The sequence below is a fragment of the Crocodylus siamensis genome, chromosome 1 (genome assembly GCF_052110815.1).
Source record: "Crocodylus siamensis isolate JL-2025a chromosome 1, ASM5211081v1, whole genome shotgun sequence".
NCBI classification, from domain to species: domain Eukaryota; kingdom Metazoa; phylum Chordata; order Crocodylia; family Crocodylidae; genus Crocodylus; species Crocodylus siamensis.
In genome coordinates, this window is record NC_143395.1 from 191942236 (window position 1) to 191969214 (window position 26979).

Sequence of the window (26979 nt, forward strand, 5' to 3'; positions counted from 1 at the left end):
AGATGCAGCCAGTATGTCCTTCTAGTGGATTAACTTCCCTTTCCTCTCCTGCTCTTCTGATCAAGATTAATGCCAATCCACATCCAAATCTCAGCACTGCTTTTTTCAGTACACTTCTAATACTATGGAAAAAGATTTGAAGTAAGATATACTGCACAACATTTTAAGGAGAAAATGGGCCAGTGTGTAAAACTAAGGCCTTTATGACTAGAAACATTTCAACAAATGCCTATCTCAGTCCATGTGAGTAGCCTCACTGCAGTCAGTGGCATTACTCACAAGTCTAAATTTAAGCCCCTGTCACTTTCCAAGATCATGACATGAATTAAAATAAAAAAGAAATAACACTTATCTAGAAACAACCATCTAATACATTCAGTATAATAACTGGCCAGAAACATAAGCCATTCTCCACACAGAACATACCTTAAACAGTGTGGGCACCCAGCAGTCAAAGACATATCGTCTTACACAGACTGAATTGACACTTACCTCTCTCTTTCAGCTTTATTTTTGATAGATTTATCTTGACTTATGGCTTTGCTGTTTTCCATAGAAATTTTGGCCTGGTTGGCACGCATGTCCTTGCTTTCCCTAGGTAAAACCAAACAGAATCATTATAAACTGAATTGTGATCATTAATGGTTGTTAGTTTCTCGATTCTTAGGGCTCATGTCCCTCTGGTATTAAAGTGTAAAGAACATGCTATACAAAAATTATCTTCTTCCAATTAGACTGTAAGTTGTTTGAATGTGTAGTTAGCAATCTTGCGTAGTCCCAGAGAACATAATTTGAATAGTTTTAAGCATTTTTACATTTTGAATAAAATAGACTATAAAAAAAACACAGCCTTGTCTCTACAGCATATAACATTTGACTGAATAGGAGCTATTATCAGCAATTTGGGAAATGTGACTTGCCTTTTAAAACTTCACAATACGTTACAAAAACTCTCTGTTGAGAATATGACTAATGTGAAAAATATTAACCCATGCTCATCTTGGCATATCCAACTGCATTAGTTTTGTGGTTTGGGACTGTAGCTTTATTTAGCATTGGACTAAGTTACAGAAAACACATAATGACTACAGCAGCATACGTGACAAAAACTGACATGAAAAAGTGGTCATCATTCAAACAACCTCTCTCACACTGAGGTTGATGGGAATCTTGTCAGTGGGCCAGTGCAGAGTAGTTTTGAAATACCCGCCTAGATCTTCAAGCCTCCTATTCCACCCATAGAAGACAAAGACTACTTGTAGTTGCTACACTTTAATTTGTTTGCTTTAATAGTAACTAATATTTATATTGTGGTAACACCCCCCTCGCAAAGGTTCAATCAGAGATTGGTTCTGTACAAGCCAGTTAAAACTCCTGCTCTCCAAAGTTTATAATCCAATCTTTAATAGTTCTAATTCACTCAAGGATTTCTTTGCTTTTCTCTAATGCCTCCAACTGGAGCATTTCAAAGCACTGCAAAGAAAAACCAATTAAGTTTTCCACTACCTCAGAAAGGTAAGCACTTTTCCCCTCATGAATTGTACAAGGAGCCTGGGCACCTAACACAGGGTTCTGGATTTCACTCCGGGTGGGGCAGGAAGGCACACCTGGAAGTTAAACATCACAGCACTCAGAGCTGTTGTGCCCAGGTTCCTTCCCAGATGTAGCCCTTAGTACAGTAGCAATGAAAATGATTATATCTTATTAACTAATTTAATTATTTTGAATAACACAGAAAAAGAAGAGTACTGTATTTACTCAAATCCAAGTCAAGGTTCCTCCCTCCTCCATTTAACATGAGGGAAAAAGCCCTTTGTCTTAGATTTAAGTACAGGTAGGATGGATGCAGGCAGCGAAGTGGCTTACTACTTACCCTGACTCCAGCAGGGTCTAACCCTGCTCCAGCTAAGGATATGGAGCATGTGGTTGCTCCAGTCTGCTAACAGTTGTTATGGCAGTGGCAGCGGCAGCTCCAGCTGGACCTCGGAGCTTGGACTGGAGCTACTGGAGTCATGCTGGAGTTGGACAGTAAGTGCTGGAGTTGGGGAGGTGAAGGCAGGTGGGAGGGCAGACAGGGGGACCAGAAACTAGGAGGGCATACAGCAGAGGGGCAGGCACTGGAAATGGCACAGGTGCCGCGGCACAGACAGTAGCAGGGAGGGGGCAGACAGCGGGGGCGAGGTAAGTGGTAGGGGTGAAAAAGGCAGGGCTCCGATTGATTGACCACCCCCCTTCCCCCACCGGCCCTCCTGCCAATGTTTTCAATGCTTTCCCTGCTGCAGTGATGGGGGGACAACAAATTCAAGACAAGCCTCCAATAATTAGATTCTATATGGGAAATTGTAACAAATTAATATTTTTTCTATGCAGGGAATCAGATTATTGGAGGGTCATCTTAAATTCAGAGTTGTCCTGGTTTGGGTAAGTATGGTATGTTTTTAGATTCATAGACATCAGGGGCTGGATGGGACCTTGCAAGATCATTGAGTCCAGGCCCCCTCCCATAGGCAGGAAGTCTGCTGGGGTCAAATGATTCCATTAAATCCAGTTATATGTTATGCCACTTAGTGGTACTTGGTGCTTTCTAAATAGCATTTCTCCACCTGGGGCTGCTGCTGATTCCTTGTATTAAGAATACACTTGCTTTTCTCTGAATCATTACCAACAAGTTAGTATGCCTTGCATGCATTTTGATCATAATGGCTTTCCAGTTCCTGAAGTGCTCAAACTATCTAATTCACCTTGAGCCAGAGGCTGCTGAGTTTCTGGGAACAATTAAAATTCTCCTCTATCCAGAAGCTGGGTGACAAGCAGGGATCCTGGTTTTCTCTGATTTTAAAAAAATCCCAATTTTCAGATTTAAAAATGTAACCCAAAATTCACATTTTCTCATGATCAAAATGGAACACCACTAATATATAGATATTATTATGCATATATGTTTCTTTTTGATCACAGTAAAATGTGGATTTGTGGTTCCTTTTTTTTTTAATCTTAAAATTGGGGATTTTTTTTTAATCAAAGAAAACCAGGATCCCTGCGATTCAGTGGCCATCTTCAGATTATTGTTATTAACATTTTTGTTGTCTGCTTTTATCCTCTGAATACAACCTTGAGCTGTAACTGCTTTTCTCGAGACAGAGTGGGAAACTATCTATTCTACAGAATAGCTACATCATTTCACATTACTGATCTTCCTACAACCATTCTGTAAATTGTCCAGAGAACCATGCACATCAGCTTTATTGCTCCAGTTAATGGACAGAGAAGCTGAGAAAATAGAATTTTTTAGAGTATTGTCAATAACCCATTCCTTTCTCAAGTCAGTCCTTTATTTCCCTGTGGCTTGCCAAGTAGACTTTGTGGTTTGTGCACATATATCTTCTACAAAACAGTTACAAATGATGAATGTGACGCTCTTCTGGGCACTATTATCAATACTTCATATTCAAAAACCATCCAGAAATCCATAGGCCTAACATGATTTTAAATTTGTCTAATGGAAAAAATTCTATAATTTACATAATAGGTGGTTGGATAAAAATCCCCGTATAAGAGAAAGCAATAACTAACTGAAAGGATTTTGAAGGTGGTTACTGATTGGGATGGCACAGAATGAACATTATTTAATGCCTATCAATGAACAATAATCAAGGCACAGTACTCAGTACCTCTGAAAAAAAATCATAATAACACTTAGAATGTTATGGTACATATTTAAATAATTTAAATGAAACCCCGTATTAAAAACCTTTTTATAAATACAACCCAAAGCCTTTTAAAAAAAATATAATAATGAACACATTTTAAGGGTAAAGATAAGAACCATTAGAAAAAGCTGAAGAAAGCAAATTTCTTTCTGTCTAGAAGACATTTTTCATGGTTGAAATAACATCTGATCACAGTGATATTTTTGGCCTAATACAAATATGAGAACAAGTAAAGTAGGTGCAGAAATGGAAGTAAAGACAATTTCAACAGAAATTAGGAATGAAAAAAAAGGAACTATATATTCATACAATGGACCAGAAATCATTACAATGAATCACAAAACCTAAAGAAGAGGAGCAAGATTTTTGAGAGCCAAGTAATTGTACTTTCCCTGTGCTGTTATAGCCAGGAATAAATTTAAAGTATCTCAGGTGTTGCCTTGGTTAGGATATTTTAAATAATGTTTTTGTAATGCATTTCATAATACTTTGAATGCTATTAGATGAATATATATTGCAAAACAGTTGACTATATGTGCTAATTCAGAAGTAGTATCTTGAATGAGCCCTGTAGAATATTTCATGGAGACAATTTGATATTGAACAAAAGACATGAATCTCACCCATGATGTTAACATTACATGCTGTTGAGCTTAGCAGCTTTAAGAAAGAAAGAAAGAATTTCATTCAGCTTCTTTAGATGTGAAGTTTTTAAAGTTTTTTGGACTTCTTACCAGAAAACCACCTAGCATTTAACAATGACAGTAAATCTATATGGTTGTGGACAGCCTCATACCACAGCCTGTGGAATGAGATAGTTCCTCCTCTCTTTTTTTCGTATGTGTAACAATTAGGGCTGTGTGAAACTTCAGCAGCTGATTCGATTCAGAAGAGATTTGGCCCGATTTGGCAACCGACTTTCCGAATCCAAATCAAATTGGGAGACCTATTAAAAGATCTGAATCGGCTTGGAAGTCTCTGAATTGATTCAGAAAAGATTCGGAAGACAGACATGCAGGAAACAGAAACTGAGAAGAGAGGAGAGAAGGTGGAAAAGACTGCTCTGATATTGACATCTGTAGCTGGCCAATGACTGTGATCATTCCCCGAAGTCCCTTTCAATCGCAGTGCTCTGGGGCAGGCACTTAGAAACAACATATAATGCTGTGTCTGAAGTGATCTGTGCCTGTTTTGAGCTCTCTTCGACCAGCAGCATCTCAAAGGCTCTGGCTTGCTATAGTCTCTTGGTAGCTACTAGTCTTATTCTGTGTTTTTCCTGACTGTTATCACGGTGCACTGCAGGAAAGCACAACATATATTACAGATGTATATAAATTTTGCAGCACACCAAGCGTTATGAAGCCTGCTGGAAAGGCAGGTGCCAGGTCTTTTGGCAGGAGAGGAAGAGGCACAGAGGGAGAGCTGCAAGTTCCAGCCCCTCCCCACCACCCGGCTTCCCCCAAACATAGACACACCTTTCCTAGCAGCAATGAGTTATTTGCTGCTAGTGGGAACAAGGAAGTGGGAGCAGTGTCTGCACCTGCACCACCTTCACTAACATCAGTAATAACCATCAGCACCAGCATGACAGTCTCCACCCCAATTTCAGTTCCCAGCATGACCCTTCCAGTACCAAAAGAGGAGCTGGATCTGGAAGCAGTGGAGCTAAGTGCTATAGCAAAGGAAATTCTGGGGAAGGAGGGGGAATCTGAATTTGTGCTCTGCACCCCTCAATGTTTCCCTAAAGGCAGGTCTCTTCTGAAAGGCACTTGGGAGGATGTTGTGGGGACAGGCGGCTCAGCTCCTCCTGCTGTTGTGTCTTTGCCTGGTGAGGAGGAGAAAGCAGACCAGCTGGGGCAAGGATGAGAAACATGTCAACACCACAATGATGCTGCTACATTTCAGGAGACACCACCCCCTTGTCCTTGCTCCTCCTCAGCCTGGCACCAGTGGGAGTGTGCCCCAAAAGAAGTCCCCCTCTTGCTCCAAAGCCCCCATCCCCAAGAAGCAGAAGCAGGTCACCCTGAACCAGTGGGGAGAAGGCAGAGACAAAGCGGGTATGTTCCCAAGGCATGTGAGGTCAGCCAGAGCATTGGGGAGATGCTTGCTCTGGTTGGCCAGTCCTTCTCCTTTGTTGAGTGTCCAAGGTTCAGGTGGCTCATAGCACTCATGGCCCCATCCTACCAAGTGCCCTCATGCACCACATTTAGCAGAACAGTGGTGCTCTCTCTGTATGAGGCATGCAGGAAGTACTTGAGGAGCTGCAGAAGGCAGGGCTGCAGGTAGCCTTGCACTTCACCTCAGACATCTGGAGCAGCCTGGGTGGAGATCATGCCTACCTCTCTCTCACAGGGCACTGCTGCGATCAGTTAGGGCATCAATGGGCTCTCCTTCAAGCAGGGGTGATGGATGGTCACACACAGCAAAGGAGATCACAGTGGCCATGAATCACATGGTGCAGGGTCAGCTCACCTGGGGGTTCATGGTTACTGACAACAGGGTCAATACAGTGAAGGCAGTGTGTGATGCCAACTTTGTTGGCATCTGCTGTATGACACACAAGTTCTACCTCATAGTCAGGGATGCCTTGGAGGGGAACAGGGCTCCCAGTGATGGTGCTGTCACTACCACTACAAGCCAGCTCATTTTGAAATGCAGCAAGGTAGTAGGCTACTTCCACAGGAACATCAAGGGGGGCAAGATGCTGTTGGACAAGCAAGCAGAGCTGAGCATCCCACAGCACAAAATTATGCAGGATGTGGAGATTCAGTGGAACTCCACATACCTGATGCTCAAAAAGTTGGTTGAGCAACAGAAGACCATCCATGAGATGGCCTTGGTCAGGGAGATCAGGATCAATGGCCCTCTTAACAGAGTTGAGTGGGATACCATCTCCCAGATCTTGGTGGTGCTCAAGCCATTCCTTGAGGCCACCAAGATCCTCAGTGTAGGCAATGCCCACCATAACCAGGTGACCCCCATAAGCAGCTGAAGGAGGGCACCAAGAAATGGCTGGATCTGTTGTGGTCCAGTATGGTGCACGTGCTGGTGGGCATGTGTGACCTGAGGGTGAAGGGGAGCATCTGCAGCAGCAAAACCCTTGATTACTGGATGGAGGTGCTGGTGAACAGAGTCAAGGAGGCAGAGGCAGGGGGATGTGGAAGAGGGGGATCCACTTTCCTGTGCCAGCACTCCAAGCACCAGCCAATCTCCTCCACTATAGCTATTGGCAATGTGGGCCAAGGGCATGGCTTCAATGTTGGGGTTCAGAGGCTGCAGACCCCATGATCTGGCTGGTAGCATGGAGGTCTTGATGGCTACCTATCTCGCCAAGAACGTAAAGCCACTACACTGTGACCCCCTGGCCTATTGGGTAACCCACAGCCAGGTGTGGCAGGATCTGGCCATGGTTGCTTGGGAACACCTGTCCTGTCCACCGACCAGTGTTCCAAGCAAGAGGGTGTTCAGGGGGAGCCAAAGGTCCCAGGGAGGGGACCACAGCTGGACAGGGTGAAGGATGCAATCTGCGAGGCATAGGCTGCAGTGTAGGGCAGGTACAGAGCTGCAGAATGGATGTCACTCCTAGACATCAGGGCCCTAAATGGGCAGCTTCCTGCCTGGGTAACATCTTAATCAGTTTTCCATCAAGGTGTGGCAGGAAAAAAGTGCCGGGTGGCTGGCCCAGAAACAGGTGGGCGGGCTGAGTTCTAACTGGCACTGGGAAGGTCCTCTGTTACAGGCTAACATCCCTGCTGCATTCATCCCGCTCTGCCTTAACATGCACAAGGCAGATAAGGTTCTTTGGGCCAATTCAATACTTTTTATTAGATCAACTGAATAGTTGGAGAAATATATCTTAGCAAGCTTTGGGGTTTAAAAACCCTTAGTCAGTCTGAGGAAGCATCTGCAGTTGGTGCGTGTGCTCTTCCTGGATGGAATGAATAGTAAAGAAGCCAGAGGCTGGGCTGCTGGTAAGAAAGCCAGTTAGTGAAAAATGTAAATTGAGGCATCAGGGGGTGAGAGACAGGCTGGGGGGGTGGGGAGAAAAAAGGGGGATGTAACAGGTAGAAGTAGAGAGATACCTGGAGATGTTAGGTAGGTTATAGTGTGTCATACATAAAATCAAACTAGGCTTGTTGTGGGAAGGGAAAGTTGAGGGCGGAGGAAACATCGGGCTGCCAGACCAAGCAACACCCACAACTACAGCCCAGCCTACACCAACGAGCGAAACAAATAAACAGGTAAGCGACAGGGGCCAGGGCAACACTGGGACAAGGGGGTCAGTACACACATCCACAGGAGGCCTCAAATGCCTCTACACAAACGCTCGTAGTATGGGAAACAAGCAAGAGGAACTCACCCTCCTGCTAGCTGACATCAGCCCAGACATAGTGGGGATCACTGAAATGTGGTGGGACTTAACACATGACTGGGCGGTGAATGTCGTGGGCTATAGGCTATACTGGAGGGACAGGACAGGAAAGAGAGGTGGGAGCGTGGCACTCTATATCAAGGAGTTGGAGGAAGGGCACTCTGAAGTGCTTTGGGTTAAAGTACAAGGCAGTCGAGGGGTGAGAGATTTAACGGTGGGGGTCTACTACAGACCTCCCAACCAGGGGGAAGAGCTTGACCAGGAATTCTTAGGTCAGCTCACAGAGGTAGTGAAGGCTAAGGATGTGGTAGTCATGGGGGACCTGAACTTCCCGGACATCTGCTGGGAAGAGCAGTCAGCCAGGTCTGACCGCTCACGTTGGTTCTTAGACAGAGTGCAGGACCTCCATCTAACCCAGGAGGTGCACACCCCCGCCAGGGGAGACGCCTTATTGGACCTAGTGCTGGCTATGGGTGATGACCTAGTGAGGGGGCTGCGGGTGCTTGACCACCTGGGCAACAGTGATCATTGCCAGCTGGACTTCACCATCCAGCACAAGGTGGCAAAGGCCTGCAGTAAGGCAGCAGCCCAAGATTTCAGGAGGCCAAACTTCACTGAGCTAAGGAGAATAGTTGGGGAAGCACTGAGGTCCCAGAGGGGAGAGGAGCCAGGTGTCCAAGAAGAGTGGTTGCTGCTTAAGGAGACGATCCTCCAAGCCCAAAGGAAGGTAATCCCAATGAGGATCAAAGGGAGCAGGAGGGCACAGGAGCCTCCATGGCTCATCAAGAGCATCTGGGAATGTCTCCTTGCTAAAAGAGTGGCGTACATCCAATGGAAAGAAGGGGACATCCCCAGGGACAACTATACTGCAGTCGCTCGGAGATGTAGAGGGACAGTCAGGAAGACCAAGGCAGAGATGGAGTTAGGGCTAGCTTCCCAGATTAAGGACAGTAAGAAGTCCTTCTTTAAATACATAGGGGGTAAAAAGAAGGTTCCGGGTAATGTGGGTCCCCTGCAGGACACGTTGGGAAATTTGGTCGTCACACCAGGTGACAAAGCTAACATGTTTAACGATTGCTTTGCCTCCATCTTCCTAAGTAGAGACTAGAACAGCCACCTCCCTGCTGGGCCCCCCTCGGGGCCCAGGGGAGGCACACCTGGGCCAAGGGTTAGTGAGGAAATAGTTAGGGAACATCTGGAGGGACTGGACGTATTCAAGTCAGCCGGTCCGGATGATCTCCACCCTAGAGTTCTAAAGGAATTGGCCGAGGTCATTGCAGGACCCCTGGCACGGCTTTACGAGCACTCGTGGTGCTCAGGTGTGGTGCTGGAGGACTGGAAGAGGGCCAACATGGTTCCCATCTTCAAAAAGGGGAAGAAGGAGGACCCGGGAAATTATAGGCCAGTTAGTCTTACCTCAATCCTAGGCAAGCTGTTTGAGCAAATTATTCTGGCACACATCCAGGAGGGGCCAGCAGGGGAGATCATGCTTAGGGGCAACCAACACGGGTTCATCAGTGGCAGGTCCTGTCAGACCAACCTGGTGGTCTTTTACGATCAGATCACCAAATCATTAGATGCAGGGGTAGTGGACATAGTCTTCCTGGACTTCCGGAAGGCTTTCGACACTGTCTCTCATCCCATTCTCATTAAGAAACTGGGGGACTGCGGTGTCGACACCCACACAGTCAAATGGGTCACCAACTGGCTGGAGGGCCGCACCCAGAGGGTGGTAGTGGATGGGTCCTTCTCAACCTGGAAGGACGTGGGCAGTGGGGTTCTGCAGGGCTTGGTTCTCCGGCCTGCACTGTTCAACATCTTCATCAGTGATTTGGATGAGGGGGTGAAAAGCACCCTGTTCAGATTTTCTGATGACACTAAAATGTGGGGGGATGTGGGCACGCTAGAAGGAAGCAACAGACTACAATCGGACCTAGACAGGTTACAAGGGTGGGTGGACGAGAATAGGATGGGATTCAACACAGGCAAGTGCAAAGTGATGCACCTGGGGAGGAGCAACCGGCACCATACCTACAGGTTGGGGAACTCCCCTCTTGTCAGCACAGAGACGGAAAAGGATCTTGGGGTCATCACTGACTCCAAGATGAACATGGGCGGGCAATGTGGGGAGGCAGTCAGGAAGGCCAACCGCACCTTGTCATGCATCCACAGATGCATCTCGAGCAGGTCCAAGGAAGTGATCCTCCCCCTCTATGTGGCACTGGTCAGGCCGCAGCTGGAGTACTGCGTCCAGTTCTGAGCGCCGCACTTCAAGAGGGATGTGGACAGCATGGAGAGGGTCCAGAGGAGGTCCACTCGCATGATCAGGGGACAGCAGGGCAGGCCCTATGAGGAGAGGCTGAGGGACCTGAACCTGTTCAGCCTGCACAAGGGAAGGCTGAGGGGGGATCTTGTGGCCTGTTATAAACTAGTTAGGGGGGAGCAGCAGGCATTGGGGGAGTCTCTGTTTCCCTGAGCACTGCCAGGAGTGACCAGGAATAATGGTCACAAGCTGGCAGAGGGTAGATTTAAGCTGGATATCAGGAGGCGCTACTTCATGGTCAGGGTGGCTAGGATCTGGAACCAACTTCCGAGAAGTGGTGCAGGCTCCTACCCTGGGGTTTTTTAAGAAGAGGCTAGATGAACACCTTGCTGGGGTCGTTTGACCCCCAGCACTCCTTCCTGCCATGGCAGGGGGTCAGACTAGATGATCTACTCAAGTCCCTTCTGACCCTAGAAACTATGAAATGTCTATATTGAGTTCATGATTTTTTATATCCAGTAGATATATGAAGTGAAGTTTGTAGGCTTGTCTACAAAAGGTGTTTTGTAAATTCCCTTTAAGGATCAGAACTGAGAGATTTCAGAGGGTGTGGTTTTCACGTGAAAAATGTGCCTGCACTGGTAATTGGGTATTCTTGTCCTTAACAGAAGTCCAGTGCGCATTCAATCTGGTGCACAGCTGTTGTTTGGTCTCTTCTACGTATTTGCCATCAGGGCATTTGGTGCACTGGATAAGATATGTAACTTTTCTGGAGGTGCAGCTGTAAGATCCAGGAATGATGATGGTTCTATTGTGGGATATAGTAATTGTGGGGATACTGGAGATATGTTGGTAGGTTTTGCATTTCTTGTCATGGCTTGGTCTGGATTCACATTTTGGGCTGTAGGAAGTTTGCTTCTGATGATGAAGTTAGCAAGGTTTGGTGCTTGTTTGAATTTACAAAACACTTTTCACAGATGAGCTTATGAACTTCACTTCATCAACCTCCTCGATACAAAAACTCATGGACTCAATATAGACATTCGATTTCTGACACACTATAACCTGTCTGCCATCTGTCTCTCCAGGTACCTCTTCATTTTCATCTGCTACATCCCCCTTTCCCCTCCCCGCCAGCCTGTCTCTCACCCCCTGAGTCCTCAATTTACATTTTCACTTACTGGCTTTCTTGCCTACATATTAGCCTCTGGCTTCTTTATTATTCTTTTCATCCAGGAAGAGCATACACATCAACTGCAAATGCTTCCTCAGCCTGATGAAGGGTTTTTAAACCTGAAAGCTTGATAAGACACATTTCTCCAACTATTCAGTTGGTCTAATAAAAGATATCATATTGACCCAAAGAACCTTGTCTGCCTATATCCTTGGACCAACACGGCTACAGTGTACATCCCTTAATGCACACAAGTGATATGGAGTTTTGATTTCAACAGTTTGAGGGGCACTTTCACAGAAACCCTTGCACCTATCTCCTTGAAACTTGGCAGACTTCATGCCCTCAGAAGGGGCTACCATAGCTTTAGCTGTTTTCATCTGAATCAGCAAAAAATGACAGTTATAGGTATTTTAGTGATTCCCCATTATAGCCTATGGCCGAATCTCCGAATCACTGCTGAATCTCCAGATCTGATTCGAATCAGGACAGTGACTCAAATCACCAAACTGAATCACTGTCCCTCCAAATCTGTCAAATCCGAATCGAATACTTGCCGCTTTGCACAGGCCTAGTAACAATGGAAGTTTGTTGTCTCAGGTGTGGGTCCTTGCATTCAGTTGCCTTGGCTAACATGCACGGAAGGGCAGATCCTTGCAGTAAATTATCACAGCTCCTTTGCATTTAATGGACATATGATAATTTATATCACATGAGCGATCTACCCATTTATCTCTAAATCCCTCACTTGATAACTTGCTTTGCTACAAAAATAACTCTGTCACCCATGCAAAAGTGCTGCACTGGTGGTAGTGAACTTCTCACCTGTCATGAGATAGCTTTAGCTGCTGGGTTTGTTGCTCATGAGCATTCACCAGCAGTTTTTTCAGTAGCTCACACTGCTGGTTCAAATGTAAATCACGAATTTCCTGCTCTTCGGCACTGTGCGTGTTGATCATTTCTGACCACTCTTTAGTTTGTTGTGCCACAATTTCTTTTACCTGTAGAGATGGAACAAGGACTATTTTGTTAGTGTCTCTCACAACTATGGCACAAGTTTAAACATTAATGCGGGTCAAGGCATTTTAAAGTTAATTACAAAAATCAACTAAGCTATGCTAAGTAAAATGACATAAAACTAAACTGACATGAAACCACTTAGGTAACTATGGTGTACTATATAAACCGGATGTGAAACAGTAAAACAAACCCTCTGCAGGACACAAAGTAAGCGGTCTAAAACGACTGATTTATGCTTGCATTTGTACAATGAAACCTCCTTTAACATATGATTTACTAACTGGCCATGCTTTCCTGGCTGCCATAACATATTATAAACATCACAAAAAATTAGGGATGTAGAAAAGCTCTAAGGGCTTAAATACTGGCTTAGAGTTTGTGGAGGGAGTCTGATATACACAGCCAGTTTACAAAGAAATCCTATATTTAATACATCCTGAATTGGTGGATAGGCTATGTCTATCTTTATCTTATGCTCATTAAGTCAGCACAGAATCTGACAAGTATTCTTTTCTTGCTTAGTTCACAAGATTCACAAGAATAATGAGATTAAAGTTTTAGAAAGTTCCCAAGAGACAATGTGAAGAAATCTAAATCACCAGAGTTATCATTATAATAGTATACTGCATTCAGTGATTTAGACAAGAAGCTAATAGAAAGATTTATTTTATTATCACTTTATAATTATCTATGCTCTTTTGACAAACTACCCTACTTTTCCATTAATGGTACATACAGAGTGCCTTACAAAAAATCCCATCCATTTTCAGATAGCCATTTTTTTCAGGTGCTACTATGGAAACTAATAGCTTTTGGGTAGTCTTCTATGGAAATTAATCCTGTCTCTCAAAACAAGATTGTCATCCTAAAGCACATAATTGAGACTTTGATTTTAAGTAAGTGATCCACAGCAGGATGCAATTAGTTAAACAGGCTCTTACAAAGGGTGAAAGAAGAGCAGGACTCTGAATATGAGAGAGACCTTCTAAGGACCAGAGCATGTTGAAAGATAACTCATGTTTGGAGTCTACATCAAAGGTCCAAGTAAACAATGGAAGCATTGTGTGTCAGGAACTGGATTCCTAGGTGATGACAAAAAGGCCTCCTGTCAATTTCAAGCTTGGGCTGTAGATAATCTACCTAAAAATTGGTCACACGTTTCATTATAATTAAACATATGTCCCATATGAACATGGGCATGATTTGATGTTGCAGAAAAAGACAGAGCAACATGGAGTTTGGCTTTCTTCAGCCAAAACACTTACTTCAGCACCAAAATATACTGAGAATAGGTCTTAGCAGGAATATGATCAGGTGCACAAATAAAAGTAACTACGAGGCAGTCACCCTTTTCAGATGTGATTTTCAAAAGCACTCAGCATAGATTTAAGCTGGCTCGTGGTATTCATTAGAAATTTTACCCTGGATTTCAGTGGGAACAGAATCAAACACTGGTCTTTTTGGAAAATTCTACCTCCTGTGTAATCTTCTGTACTCTAATCTCACCAGGTGCTTTTGCACTTGGATTTGTCCTCCAGTGTATGTGCTACCCCTCTAACACTGACATCTGCCACAAGCCTCAGGCAGTTCAGATGACACCAGAAAAATCCTTCCAAAAGAAGAGCATGACGCAGTAGAACAAAGTGCTGAGAGAAGGTTAGGTTTTTTTAAAAAAACCTAAAGAACAAATATCTAGAAACTCAAAAAAGTTCTGGTGGCAACAAGCAGGGTGACAAGATTTTACATCTGTGGAGGGAGCATCCCCCTAAGAACAACTGATTTCAAACAACTGGATCTTGGATGCTGTTATCTGGAGAAAAACATTTTGGACAAAGCAAATGATTCACTCTAGGGGAGTACCAGACCCAACACAAGGAGTTCCTCCCTTCCTAGAAGAAGGCCAGTGAGTGCAAGGAGAGAGACAAATGTCAGGCAAGATAACATTAAGGTAAAATAGAAAAGTTAACTAATTTCATTAACATTGACATTCTGGGGATGAAGTTCAAATCCTGATTATACAGCACATTTTCCCCTCACTTCTGTAAGTGAAACTGCTACAAATATCTCTTGATTTATGATGCAGGGAATATTTTCTTAAATTCTTAAAAGGTCAGAAAATTAATCTTTAAGCAAAAATACCCTAAATCTTTGAGACAGGCTACTAATCCTACTCTCATTTATATGTCATTATTGAAGAAAAGCAGTCATATGCTTCCCGAAAGAATAAACTCCCATTTGGGTCTCAAAAGAACTCTTTCAGATGTCATGTGTGTTAAAACTGACACATTTTCTTACCTTAGATTTGTGATCTGACGTTAATGTCTGGATTTTAATTTCTGTTTCTTTCTTCAATTCAAGACAATTACTGCCTCTAAAAAAGCAAAATTGTAAATGTGTGCCACAAATTAAGTATCTTTCCTTCCAGTCAGTTTTCACTAATTAATATGTTAATCAAGTATGCAGTACTGTAGCATATTGGAATTAAATTATTTATTCTAGCAAGTTATTCACAACTGACAAAATATTGTTGGATTAATGATCACTCAATTTAAACACTTCACAGATATTTCTAGATGGATCCTGAAATTCTTCTGTTGCTGAGGATATGTCAGCAGCTCCATTTTTATGCTTTTTTTTTTTTTTGCTTTTTTGGGGGGGATTTAGAAATACCTAACAACTAAAATGATCTTTAGTCAAAAAACTTACAGAACTTATTTGTGCTATTTTCTTTTTTTTAAAAAAAGGAGACAGTTGTTTGTTTCTAAGGGGATTTGTGCATCTCTAAAAGGTTCCTATAACAAGTACTTTTCTGCAGGGAAATCAAAGCAACATGTCCATAAAAAATAGTTCTTCATGCACTTGTGTGCCATGAAGGAAGATCTGCACCGTCCCACATTTGCCAGGAGACACTGTCTGCTGCAAATTATAGCTATTAAGAGCGTTGTTCAGGTCTTAATAGCAAATTCTCCCATAGGCCTCAATTCTGCAAAGGGATGCACATGGTTGAACCTCTGTACCCATGTGACCCCCCAATTAAAGTTCAGAGACTTCTAGGTAGGTTCTAGATTCATCCAACTTGCACTGGGAGACTGAAAGACCACCAGCCACCATTCAAGCCCACAAGCTGGATGTGAGTGGCTGCAAAGCTACCTTACTCCGCAATTTCCTTCACAAAAGGTCACTGCTGGGATTTTACATATGGAAGGGTAGCAGCATACAGTTAAAACTCTGACAAGAGTCAGCAAATTCTCAAATGTCGACAAGTCATCCTTAACCCCCTGTTGTGTCTCTCCCCCATTCTGTGAAAGACTGTTAAAACAATATGTGAACTCACATACCAAACTTGCCTGCCTTTTTAGGTTGGCATCGTAACCAATCAGTATTTTAACGTAGCAGATTTTTATTTTACTTCTCCCACGGCCTCTTTGAGACAATAGACTCTGAACCCAAACCTCTACTGGTATTAAATCTGTACAACAGCACTGAGCTCCGTGGAATTAAATTTATTTGCTCCCATTGATAATGTGCCCCAATAAAACTGTTTATTGCTTGACTGCAGTGATATTAAACTACATCACACTCTTGGAAATGGAGTTTTAGAAAACTATAACCAGTTTAAATACTTCTAACTTATGGAAATTAACAGAATGCTTTCTCATTAAATGTTATCAGTAAAGTTCTTTTTCAAAATACCAGTAATGTACTGTGCTTTGTGTTCCTTGTGGGTCACTGCAAGGACCAATCGCCGATTTTCCCATCACAGCAAGGAAGATTGTGCAGAGATTTATGCCACCAGTTTGACATTTCAAACAGTATTACAAAGGTAGGGGGTAGATTCCAAACAGTACATCAGTCCCAATTAGACATACTACCTTGACCGCACTGGTTATTTTGGCTTTAGATGGGTGTAACTGAAATCATAGTCTGGCTGTAACATAGCTTGCTGCGTTTTATGAATATGATCTTCACTTAAGGGAATCCAACACATTTTATCTCAAAATGCAGCCTGCACAACCCCCTCTCCCCCAACCAATCAGGACAATTTCCCCAAACTGGTACCAAATGTTTATTCCTGTTTTATTTGATGTACCATCCAATTTGGGGTGAAAGAAACCCAAAGTTGCTTGAGCATAACTAGAGTCAGGTATGAATATCCTGGCAAAATGTATATATATAAAGGTTTTAAGCTGGAAGTTCCAACTGTGAATGAGTTCTCTGGCAACATCTGTACCTCAGCTACAACTGGGAGCATACACATGCTACAATACAAATATCAGACATCTCCAAAATCAGAATCATTCTTGGTTACCCCTCAGCCAGATTTCAGAGGAGGAACTGGAGCATAATAAACTCCCTGGTGTCTCAGTGAGAATTATAAGCATGTACAGCATTTGTATTGTACATCAGAACAACTTACTTGAGTGCACAGGGAGAGATACTTTGTCCATCTGTCAGTGCATTAATGTGTACTGTAATTAAAAATTTTATTTTGCTCAAAATTATGTAGCTGACATGTTTGACAGGTCATGTGGGAGATACCCAAAATAAAAAGCTGTACAACAAAACCAGAAATAAGACCACTTCTTGTCTATCTACCAAAAAGACCTTCTATGATGAAGTATCCTGCAAATTTCAATCCCAACTACTTAATTTTAGTTTTTTAATTTATCTTGGGAAATGCACTGCTTATTCAGTAACTCTCTCCCTAGTCAGCAAAGCACTTTGGCACATTCATAAAGATAGGCACGTATTTAAGTCTCATCCAATATACCAGATCTGGAGCATATTCTTAAATGTACTGTGGAGCAGGATGAATTTAAACATGGGCTTAAGTAACTTGCTGAATATGGATAATCCAGAATCTGCCCCATATGGAATCTGGTCTTGTCTGGTACAAACGCAAAGGATACCCTCTGAAATTGCAATTTCAGTGGGTGCATCTACACATGCACATTTATTGTGCAATAACCAAAATGACTGCAGTATGGGTGCATGTCTACACATGCACACCCATACTGAGCAGTAAATATGACTATTTACGCGGACTTGAGCATAAATTTGATACTTGGGTCGTGCAGGTATCAAATTTATGCCCCATTAGTTACTGCACAGTAATGCATGTATAGATGTCTTACTGTGCAGTAACACTGTATGTGGACTGACATGGGATTAACTTTAGTTCCAAGTCTGTATACACACAGTGTTAATAAGCCTTAATGCCTGCGTGTGCTGGCACTGGCCGACTTCCACTTATTGCGCAGTAACCCACTGTGCAGTAAATTTAAGTTGGTGTAAATGCACATGTAGACACACCCGGTGTGTATATATTCCATATTTATTCACAAAGCATGAATACCTTTTTCCCAAAAATCAGCACCCCAAAATTGGGGTGCACGTCTTAAGTGGGGAGACTGATTTGCTGCCTAGAATAGAAGCATCCTACTTTGATTCCTTCTCCATCAGGCAGTAACAGTAGCCTTTCTATTCAGGCAGTTTGGAGTCAATTGGCTTAATGGCTCATGGTTTTTCACTCAATGTGTGTTAACAACCATCTCTTTTTTTTAATGGTATTGATGTTCCACTAATCAAGCTAACCTTTCTTCTGACAATTTGTCTGTCTGCTAGCTACTCCTGGTCTCTCTCTCATTTTTGGACAGCCCTATGAACTGTTTTTAGGTCTTTTCAATTTCATAGGCTTACTCAGGGAGACCAGTCTTCAGCCCAGCTAAAGCTTCAGCTTTTGTTTGAGCAGAAGAGAGGGCGAATGCACTAAAAAAAAAAATAGGCTCTGCACCTGCTTTATGTAACCATAATGCTGGAGAAGTATTTTTTTTCTTCATTCTTCCTTCCAAAAAATAAAGTATATTATTTATTTGGGGGCATGTGGTCCGTGAGAAAATATGGCATATGCATATACACACACACACACACACATCATATACAAATCATACATATCAATTTCAGTGTACATATACACACATGCTGGGAAAATGTATCTAAGTTTTTAATCTGTAAATTCTCTTACAGCTAGATAGACAAACAGATCTTATATGTGTAATTAAAAGAACATATGGCAAAAAGAATTAATTTACATTTTGACCAGCCTGACTCTATAGCACATCTTATAGGCCCCAAAGCTATCAATCACCTGATGGCTATTCTACAGTTTGAGTGAAAGTGTGTGTGTGTAATATATATAGGATAAGAACACTTATCCATTAGCAGCTAGGGGGTAACTATTATTTTCATATTCTGTATGAACTATATTCTGTGAGACTTCATGTTGCCTTTTCATAACAAGAGTCCTCCTCTGTTTTGGTTATCTCAGTTGCTTCAGATACTGTTGTTGTTTTCTGTGAGAGGTAGTTAACTGTGATAGCCTGAAGCGATGCATAGGTCACAGCTTACTTTATCAGATACTATGAACCTGCCTAGCATCTCATAAAACAGGTTGTTGCTTATGAAAGCTTATGCTTCTTTGAGCCAGCTAGTCTCTAAAGTGCCATCCTGCCCTGCCTTCTGTTTTAGTGTGCATATAGTAGGCATCAGTTTGATTAACAGTATTTTTAAACAATTACACTTAACTAAAAAATAGATGAAATACAACACACACAGTATTTATGAAAGAATCCATTGCCAAAAAGGTACTTGAGTTGCATATACCAAATAATTCCATCACGGACTGGACCCAGCAGGTGTTTATAGACATGCTCTGGGAGGCAGGGGGGAAGGGTGCATTAATTAGTGCAGCTCCAAGAATTGCGCTATTTAAAATGCCTGGAGCGTCACATGTATCACTGCCCCCACACTGAAAAATGGCAGCAGGGTACCTTGAACTAAAGCTTGTTGAACAAGCTTTATTTTTAAGTGCCCAACGCCATTTTTCAGGGTGGGGACACTGATACATGCAACGCTGGAGTTTACTGGAGCACAGTAATTACCATGCTCCAGCAGACCTGATTAACTGAGTCTGATCCAATGTGCTGTAATTGCAGAGTGTTGCAGCCTCCCTGCACATGTATAGGAGACCCACCCCATAGCTCTGTTACAAAACTTCTAGCATCAATCAATGAATAATTATTTAATTTTATTAAACCAGTTGGAAGTTAAGAGTAAAATAATTCCAGGGTTAGGGATATCTTTGTACTTTGCAATGCTATCTGCTTGCATAATTGAGCATTCTACTAAGAAAACTCCTTACTGCTTCTAGAAGTTCACAGGTTAAATGCAGGTGCTTAACTACATTTTAACTGTAAGTTTAAATATAAACTCAAATGTACTGTTGGGGCAAGAAGGGCAAAACAGAAGACAAGTTGTTAAAAAATAAGCATTTGTTAACTGCGACCATGAATAACCACTAACTTATGGGTAGCATATAGATAATGGGCCAGAGCCTCAGCTAGCTGAAACTGAGATCGGTTCAGTTCAGTCAAAAGAGCTATAACAATTTATACCAGCTGAGGATCTGAAAGCATATTTATAGTTCCAATATCAAAAGGTAACTTCTTCTGGGCGACAATAAAGCAGAAGCTGCTATTTGTTTAGAATTCCATTCTACACATGTCAAGATTTACAAAGCATGCTTTTATAAGACCACAGTTTCTGAATTTGGATTGTCAGAATTATGGAGGACCTGAGCCCGCTCTCATTAAAACCAATGATGAAACTCCCCTTGATGTCAGTGGGAGCAGGATCAGACGAAAGCAAAATGACAATCTGATGCAGTGAATTTGTTTCTATATGTCACATGCTCAGAAAATAGAAGGATTCAATAAACCAAAGCATGTACAGCATTTAGTGTTCAATCCTAGAGTACCCATGCAAATTAAATTCATATTGACCAAGGAGTGCAAGGCTGTGCTACAGCAATTTAAAATGTAAATAACTTTCTCATGAATATGTTGTTCCAGATATTAAAAGCATAAAACCTATTTGATTCTCATAAAATATTTTAAAAATGATATCTTACCCCTTCTTCTTGATTGCCTTCTCTAACATTTTCTCGTAAGATAACTTTTCTTTATCATACTGTGCCACTATTTTGTCAATTTGTGTGCAGTGCAACTTCTGCATAGCGCTGTGCTCCTGGAAAACAGTAGGACCTTACAATTAGGTTGCTGGACTTTGAATGTTTTCAGTTTTCTAACACTCTATATCAGTTTATGAACAAGAATCTCTGGCAGTTAGTTACTCTGGATTTAATTTTTTTTGCGACCTAGGACTAATGGGTCCAGCTAAATGCTAAACCATTTATTCTGTTGTTGTTAAGTCCCAGGATACTGAAAATACGGTATATGGTGACTATAAAACAAAGGAACTCTGAAACAAACCCAACTGATAATATCTGCATACCTATAGTTTTAAAGATATTTAAGTGCAATGTCAAAGTTGATTTTATAAACTCAGATCAGATACACAAATTTTCTAGAGGTCACTGGATCCCAAAACAGCATGCACACTGGGAAATAACCCATTCTGAATATACTGTTGGATTTTCAGCTTGTGTAAACTGAGTAGCTCAAAGTCAATAAAGAAACTAAGTCAATAGAAATGTACACAGACTGAGGATCTGGCCCATAAGCTTAATGATGTTTGGTATATTATTATATTCATCATGCTGAAACTTGCTTTTCATGTAAATGACAATAAGTTAGGTGATTAAGCCTCGCAAATGTATACTTAGATTGCTACCAAGGAATACTGGCCTTTTTCTTTTTGGCACAAGGTAGGCATAAAAAAGCCAGATTCTGATTTCTATAACAGCTATATAATTCCACTGATTTCAGTGGAGTTATTTCTAATTTATGCTGGGCTGGTGAGAAAGAAGATTCCCCACAGTGAAGGAGGAGAGAAAATGGGAATCCTGAATACACATTATATAGACACCCATTGTAAAAACAGATCTTTCTCTTTTAAATATTCCTTGTTTCAGATGTAATACTCCTCACTTCTCTCTCTCAGCTCTGCCCTGTCCTCAAACTGAGTTAATATTAATCCTCATTAAGAGCATATAAGAACTGCCATTTACTGGATCAGCATGTAGGTCCATCTTGACCAGTGTCCTGCGTCACACAGGGGCAGAGTGGATTCTGAAAGGGACAGTGAACAGGGTAAGACCAGGGGTTTTCCCCCTGTTCTTCTCTCACTTGCAGCCTCCAGAATTTAGGGTCTAGGAAGCTCCTATTTGGAGTCTGTGCCCCCATCTCTCATGCTCAACAGCTACCGATGCACCTTTCCTCCAAGAATTTCTCTAATCCCTTTTTCAATCTGGCTAAATCAGAGAAGCTCAACCCCAGCTTGTGACCCATATCTGACCTATGGCACTGTTATCCAGCCCACAGGGCTTCCCATGAATCCAGAAATGTGTTGGTGGGGGAGCACTGGCAGTACTCCCCTGATACCAAATTCCCAGATCCCTGAGGAGCCCTGGGCTCCGTGTACTGGATAAGGCACCTGATCCCAGTATGCAGGGTCAGGATGCAGCAGGGCTGGGCCCCAAGGCCCAATTCCAGTACGTGGGGGCAGTGCCAGGCCCCCAGGGCCCAATCCTGGTCTGGTGGGGCCAGGAAGGGGCAGCGCCAGGCCCCCAGGGCTCAACTCTAGCTTGAGGGGCTCAATCCAGCCCAAGGATTGGCCCCAAGCACCACTGAGCTTAACTGTCAGCTTCCACAACATCCTGTAGCAACAGGTTCTACATTTGAATTAGATACTGTGTGAAAAATAACTTCTTTTTGTTAGTTTTAAATTTACTACCTACTAGTTTCATTTTATGATGCCTAGTTCTTGTATTGTGAGAGAGAGTAAATACTAAATCCCTATTTACTTTCTCTTCATTGTTTATGATTTTGTAAACACTTCATGTCCCCCCTCGGGCATCTCTTTTCTAAACTGAATAGACCTATGTTCTTCAGTCTTTCCTCACATGGAAGCCCCTTCATAACCCCTTCATTATGAAAACTTCCCATACCTCTGCAAATATCTGGCTACCAGTGATGCTATAGCATACATTACAACACAGACTGGGTTTTGCTACTTTGCATTATTTATTAACATACAAGAACCATAGATTTTTTTCAAGTCTTGACAAAAGGTCTTGGTTCAGGGTGATACAACTAGACTACATTTTTAAATTTAAAAGTCACCAGAAACTTTTTCCCCTTAAATTTGTTTTATAATATGTCATTCTAAATGTAAACTACTGCTCTCTCCTCTTTGGTAACTCATTGTTATTTCGTATATACACCCCAGAAATTGCCTCAACATAATTAAGTCTTTAAAAAAATACTAATAAAAGAATTTTACAGCCACTTTAATAAAAGGCTAGTACAAATGCTTCAGTGTTTTTAACATAAGAATTCCAACATCTGCTATCCACAGCCCTTGGGGAAAAACAAATATGGCTTCTGCATTCTGAACCAGGCAACAAGCTCTTTGTTTTAATGAACACCAAAGGGAATAAAATGGACTTCATCAACACCAGAAACATCAGCTTCAGCAGGGGATCTATAGCAAAAGAAAAGAAACTACAGACACTGAAAAGAATGATACAGTCTGACAATACTGGTAAGTCGATACAGGTGGCCTGATTACTAATGCTATATTCTCTCCCCGGGGTAAACAAAGCAGTATAATTCTCAATATAAAAATGATGCCTAATTATTTGGAATTATTTGCTATCTGTACACTCATTTAGTAATTCTGCATAAATGGGTAAAGACGACACTATTAAGAGCTAAAATACTTGTTTTACCCAAGTACCACAGAGAACTTCTGCAATACGCTCTATGTGGGGCTGTCCTCCATGACCATCTGGAAATTGCAGCTGGTGTAGAAGATGGTGATATACCCTTTAAAGGGGGTAGGTGGCCAGCAGCCCATAACACTTGAGCTCCAGAGTCTGCACTGGCTCCCAATAGCTTTCACAGCACAATTTGGTGCTGGTTTTGAACTCGAAGGCCCTAAATGGTCTGGCCCTATGCATTTAAGGAACTATCTTCTCCTTTAAACACCACTGCAATCCCTAAGGTCAGCCAAGAGCAATCTGCAAGTACCATCAAAGCGCTAAGTTTGTTACACAAAGACACTTGAGAGGTCATTCTTGGTAGTCACCTCTCAGCTCTGGAACTCCCTCCCTGTTGGAAGTCCACCCCAGCTTGAGCCTGGACATCTTCTGGAAGTGCTGTAAAACTTTCTTATCCAAGCATCCATTTAGCATCTTAACACTAAGATGAGATATTATTTAGAGCAGTGGTTCTCAACCTTTTTAGCCTGAAGGTATACCTCTCTGTAACTTTCCTGAATTTACCAACACCCTGGATTGAGAGTCACTGAGTTAGAACTTAAATCCATAAAAGTCATGTAGGGTTGCTTTGAGGTTAAAAAGATTGAGAATCATTCATTTAAGGACTGCTAGGTGAGGGAAGCAGAGACCGGACCTCACCCCATTATGGCCCACTCTTTCTACTATCTGTCCTATCCCAGCCCTGGTCAGTACCAAAAAGGGCAAGAGCAGCCCTCACCACTGAGACTGCTCCTCCAGGGTCCCGTACACCAATGATCAGAGCCACCTGCTCCTGCAACCCCTCCTGCCCTCTCTGGGAGCACAGGAGAATGGACTGGGCTAAAAAGTGAAGCTCTGTGGCCCCAAATTTGCCCATAACAGAGCACATTGCTCAAAGCATGAGACCTGCCAGCACAAGGGTGCCAGGGGGAAGCAGCAGGAGCAGTTTCTAAAGAAGTAGACCTGGGCATCACTTCATCTATATGCTCTGTGTCACCCTGGTTCACAAACACTGGTTTGCTCTATATTTTAATACTCTGTTTGTTTTTATAAGTATTTTTGTGTCTCCCATTTTGCTTTCTTGTTCGGTTGATTTATAAGTTATTTTGTTCAGTGCCACCCCGAGCCTTTGTTTGAAAGGAGAGGCATATACATCTAGTAAATAAACAAATACATACATATTTCCTCCTTACAATCTCATTTTAATCTTTTGTGCGTGCTCATCTCTACTGAGGACATTAGGTTTCCTAAATGTGATGTTCAGTGAATCCTACTTCAGAAAGACAAGCAACTGTGATGCACCGACTTGGTGGGCACATGAGTATCACTGGCTATTTTCTAAAACAAACATTTATTTTTGCATGCATGCAAATATATGCAGCTGACAGGAATAAATTATCAAGTACTGTGCTCTGGGGACCAATTTATGCCACCCAAACATTTACACAATATTGGCTCAGCTGACTGGAGGGAGGGATGAGATCAACGAAGAGAGCTCACTAAGATAAATCTGGGCCGTCTGCTGCTCCCTGCTGCTGTTGGTGCTGCTTATTTGTGAAAGAAACAATGCCATTTTTTGCAGAAAATGCCTGACTTGTGACTGTGGTAGGGTTCTATTTCTGTAACTTCTTTCTAGTCATGCCTCTGTGCACATGATATGCTCCTCCACTCTCTGTACTGTTTCATCTCCTTCCTTCTGAGCCTTTTTGAGCTCTGAGTCTTAAAAATTCATTGCTCCTCTTGTTTGCCATTTATCTGTCTAACTTAAGCTACTGTAGACATTACTTACTTGAATGTACTGTTTTGAATGTCTTTGAGTTTTCTGAATCATGTTATAAAATCACAGTGCTTCAAGAAAAGTAAAAATACTTTACCAGGCCCAGGTAACTTATTGTTCTACTTTGCTACTGGGCTCACTGCAGCTATGATTCAGGTCAATTACATGATACCACACATGCTATATTCATTGGCTAAGTACAGACAGGCAAAAAGCTAGAGGCTGAAGTGATTCAATCTTCGCAGGTTAGTCTAAGATGTGTAGTTTTAACCAATAAGCAAGTGAACAGACATTCACTTTTGATTCCAAAAGCCAGGGGGCAATAGAGCACACCTCCCTGTTCAGCTGCAGCAGACAGCTAGAACCAAGGCTAGCCTGCTTACCCTGCCAGCAGATGCAAAGCATCCTGGGATGCTGAAGGACTATAAGTTAACTTGAATCTGGACGGGGTCTGCAACAGAAGGTCAGTAAACCGATTTAACCTAAATCAGCGAAGTCTGATACTACTTCCATCCACGTTTATCTTACGCTGGCTTCAGCCATTTTGAAAGTGGTTTATGTGCACTGAACTTCTGTTGTGTTACGGATTTGAACGAGTTTCTGATCACTTATGGTGATTTCTGTATAACTTCTGTCCTTATTGGACAGAGACAGACATTAAAAAATCCTGAGCCTGAATTGATTCAATCTTTGCAGGTTAGTCTAACCTGCGTAGGTTGAACCAATTTGCAAATGAATAGACATTCCCTCTCTGGACTGAGGAAATGCTGGCACATGCCTATAGTGGCTCAGGCTAGAAGCTGGGGGGTGCTAGAGCAGCCCTTTCTTCCCTTTCACAATGCTGAGCTAAGGGTGGGCCTGGCCAGGCCCTGGCAGGACACTCTGATTAGGGAGGGGTATAAACCCCCACCCTGCCTGCACCATCTCAGGGTTTTCTTTCCTCGCTGCTCAAGGGGTGGGAGTGTTGCCAGCCCCCAGCTAGCACTCTGAGGCAAATGGGTGTGTGTGCAGTGCATACATCTGTTGATGATAGTGAGCTTTTCAATCTCCTTCTCCTCTGGGATGCTGGGGGACTCTGGTTTAGGTTAAACCAGGAAGGGGTCTGGGACAGACACTGCATAAACTGGCTTGACCCAAATCAGTTAAGTCTGATACTACATTCAACCAGGTTTCTCTTAAACCAGTTTCAGGCATTTTGAAACTGGTTTATGTGCACTGAAATTATGTTCTGTTACAGGTTTAAACCAGTTTCTGATCACTTAAACTGGTTTATGTGTAAAGTCTGTCCCTAGCCCTTAAGTCTAATCTGGAGAACCTAGCCACTATAGAGCTTGGGGAGAATAATTTTATTTCGAATATTTCCTCTTATCTTCAGGCAGGTACTGATGTAATTAATGTCCCCTTCAACAATGTAAACAATAAAAAAAAAAAATCAGAAAGGCTAATTCAGGCTGAGAAGCCTGATTGTCCCACCCCTCCCCACAGATTGCCAGATGGCTTCAAATCAGGCCTTGTTTAATAACGTGTGAATTAATGGCTTCCATGGGCTTAATCCCCTGGTTAAGCCTGTGGAAGTTATTAAACTGGCATGTTACAGCCATCCACAAGCAAATGGTTGCACTGGGCTCCATGGAGCCTGGACCAGCTCCTTACTGGTGGTGGGTGCACATGCGCCTTGGGGATGACAGCGGGAAAGGGGCCAGGGGCAGCACAGCCCCACTGTTGGTCCCAAGGTGCGCATGCATCTGCCTCTGGCAAGGAGCCACTCCAGACTCCGTGGAGCTCAGAGCAGCCATTTGCAGCTTCCCAGCTGCCTGCCATAGCCACTCTGGGCCTGGACGAGCCTCTGCCACCTGCCATGGAGCCTGAGCTGCTTGTAGCCT

At 42.7% G+C, this 26979-nt stretch overlaps 1 protein-coding gene across 5 annotated transcripts in view; it reads right to left on the minus strand.

Moving 5' to 3' along the window:
* The window catches only part of PLCB4 (phospholipase C beta 4), a 361436-nt gene that overhangs the window by 12802 nt on the left and 321655 nt on the right, over positions 1-26979 (minus strand). For all 5 annotated transcript variants that reach the window (XM_090051542.1, XM_090051524.1, XM_090051533.1 and 2 more), the window contains 4 exons: positions 20509-20624; positions 14835-14910; positions 12345-12520; positions 493-594 (listed from right to left, as the gene is read on the minus strand). In XM_090051542.1, coding sequence (XP_089907668.1) covers positions 493-594; positions 12345-12520; positions 14835-14910; positions 20509-20624 — 470 coding nt within the window. The remainder of the gene's footprint in view (positions 1-492; positions 595-12344; positions 12521-14834; positions 14911-20508; positions 20625-26979) is intronic.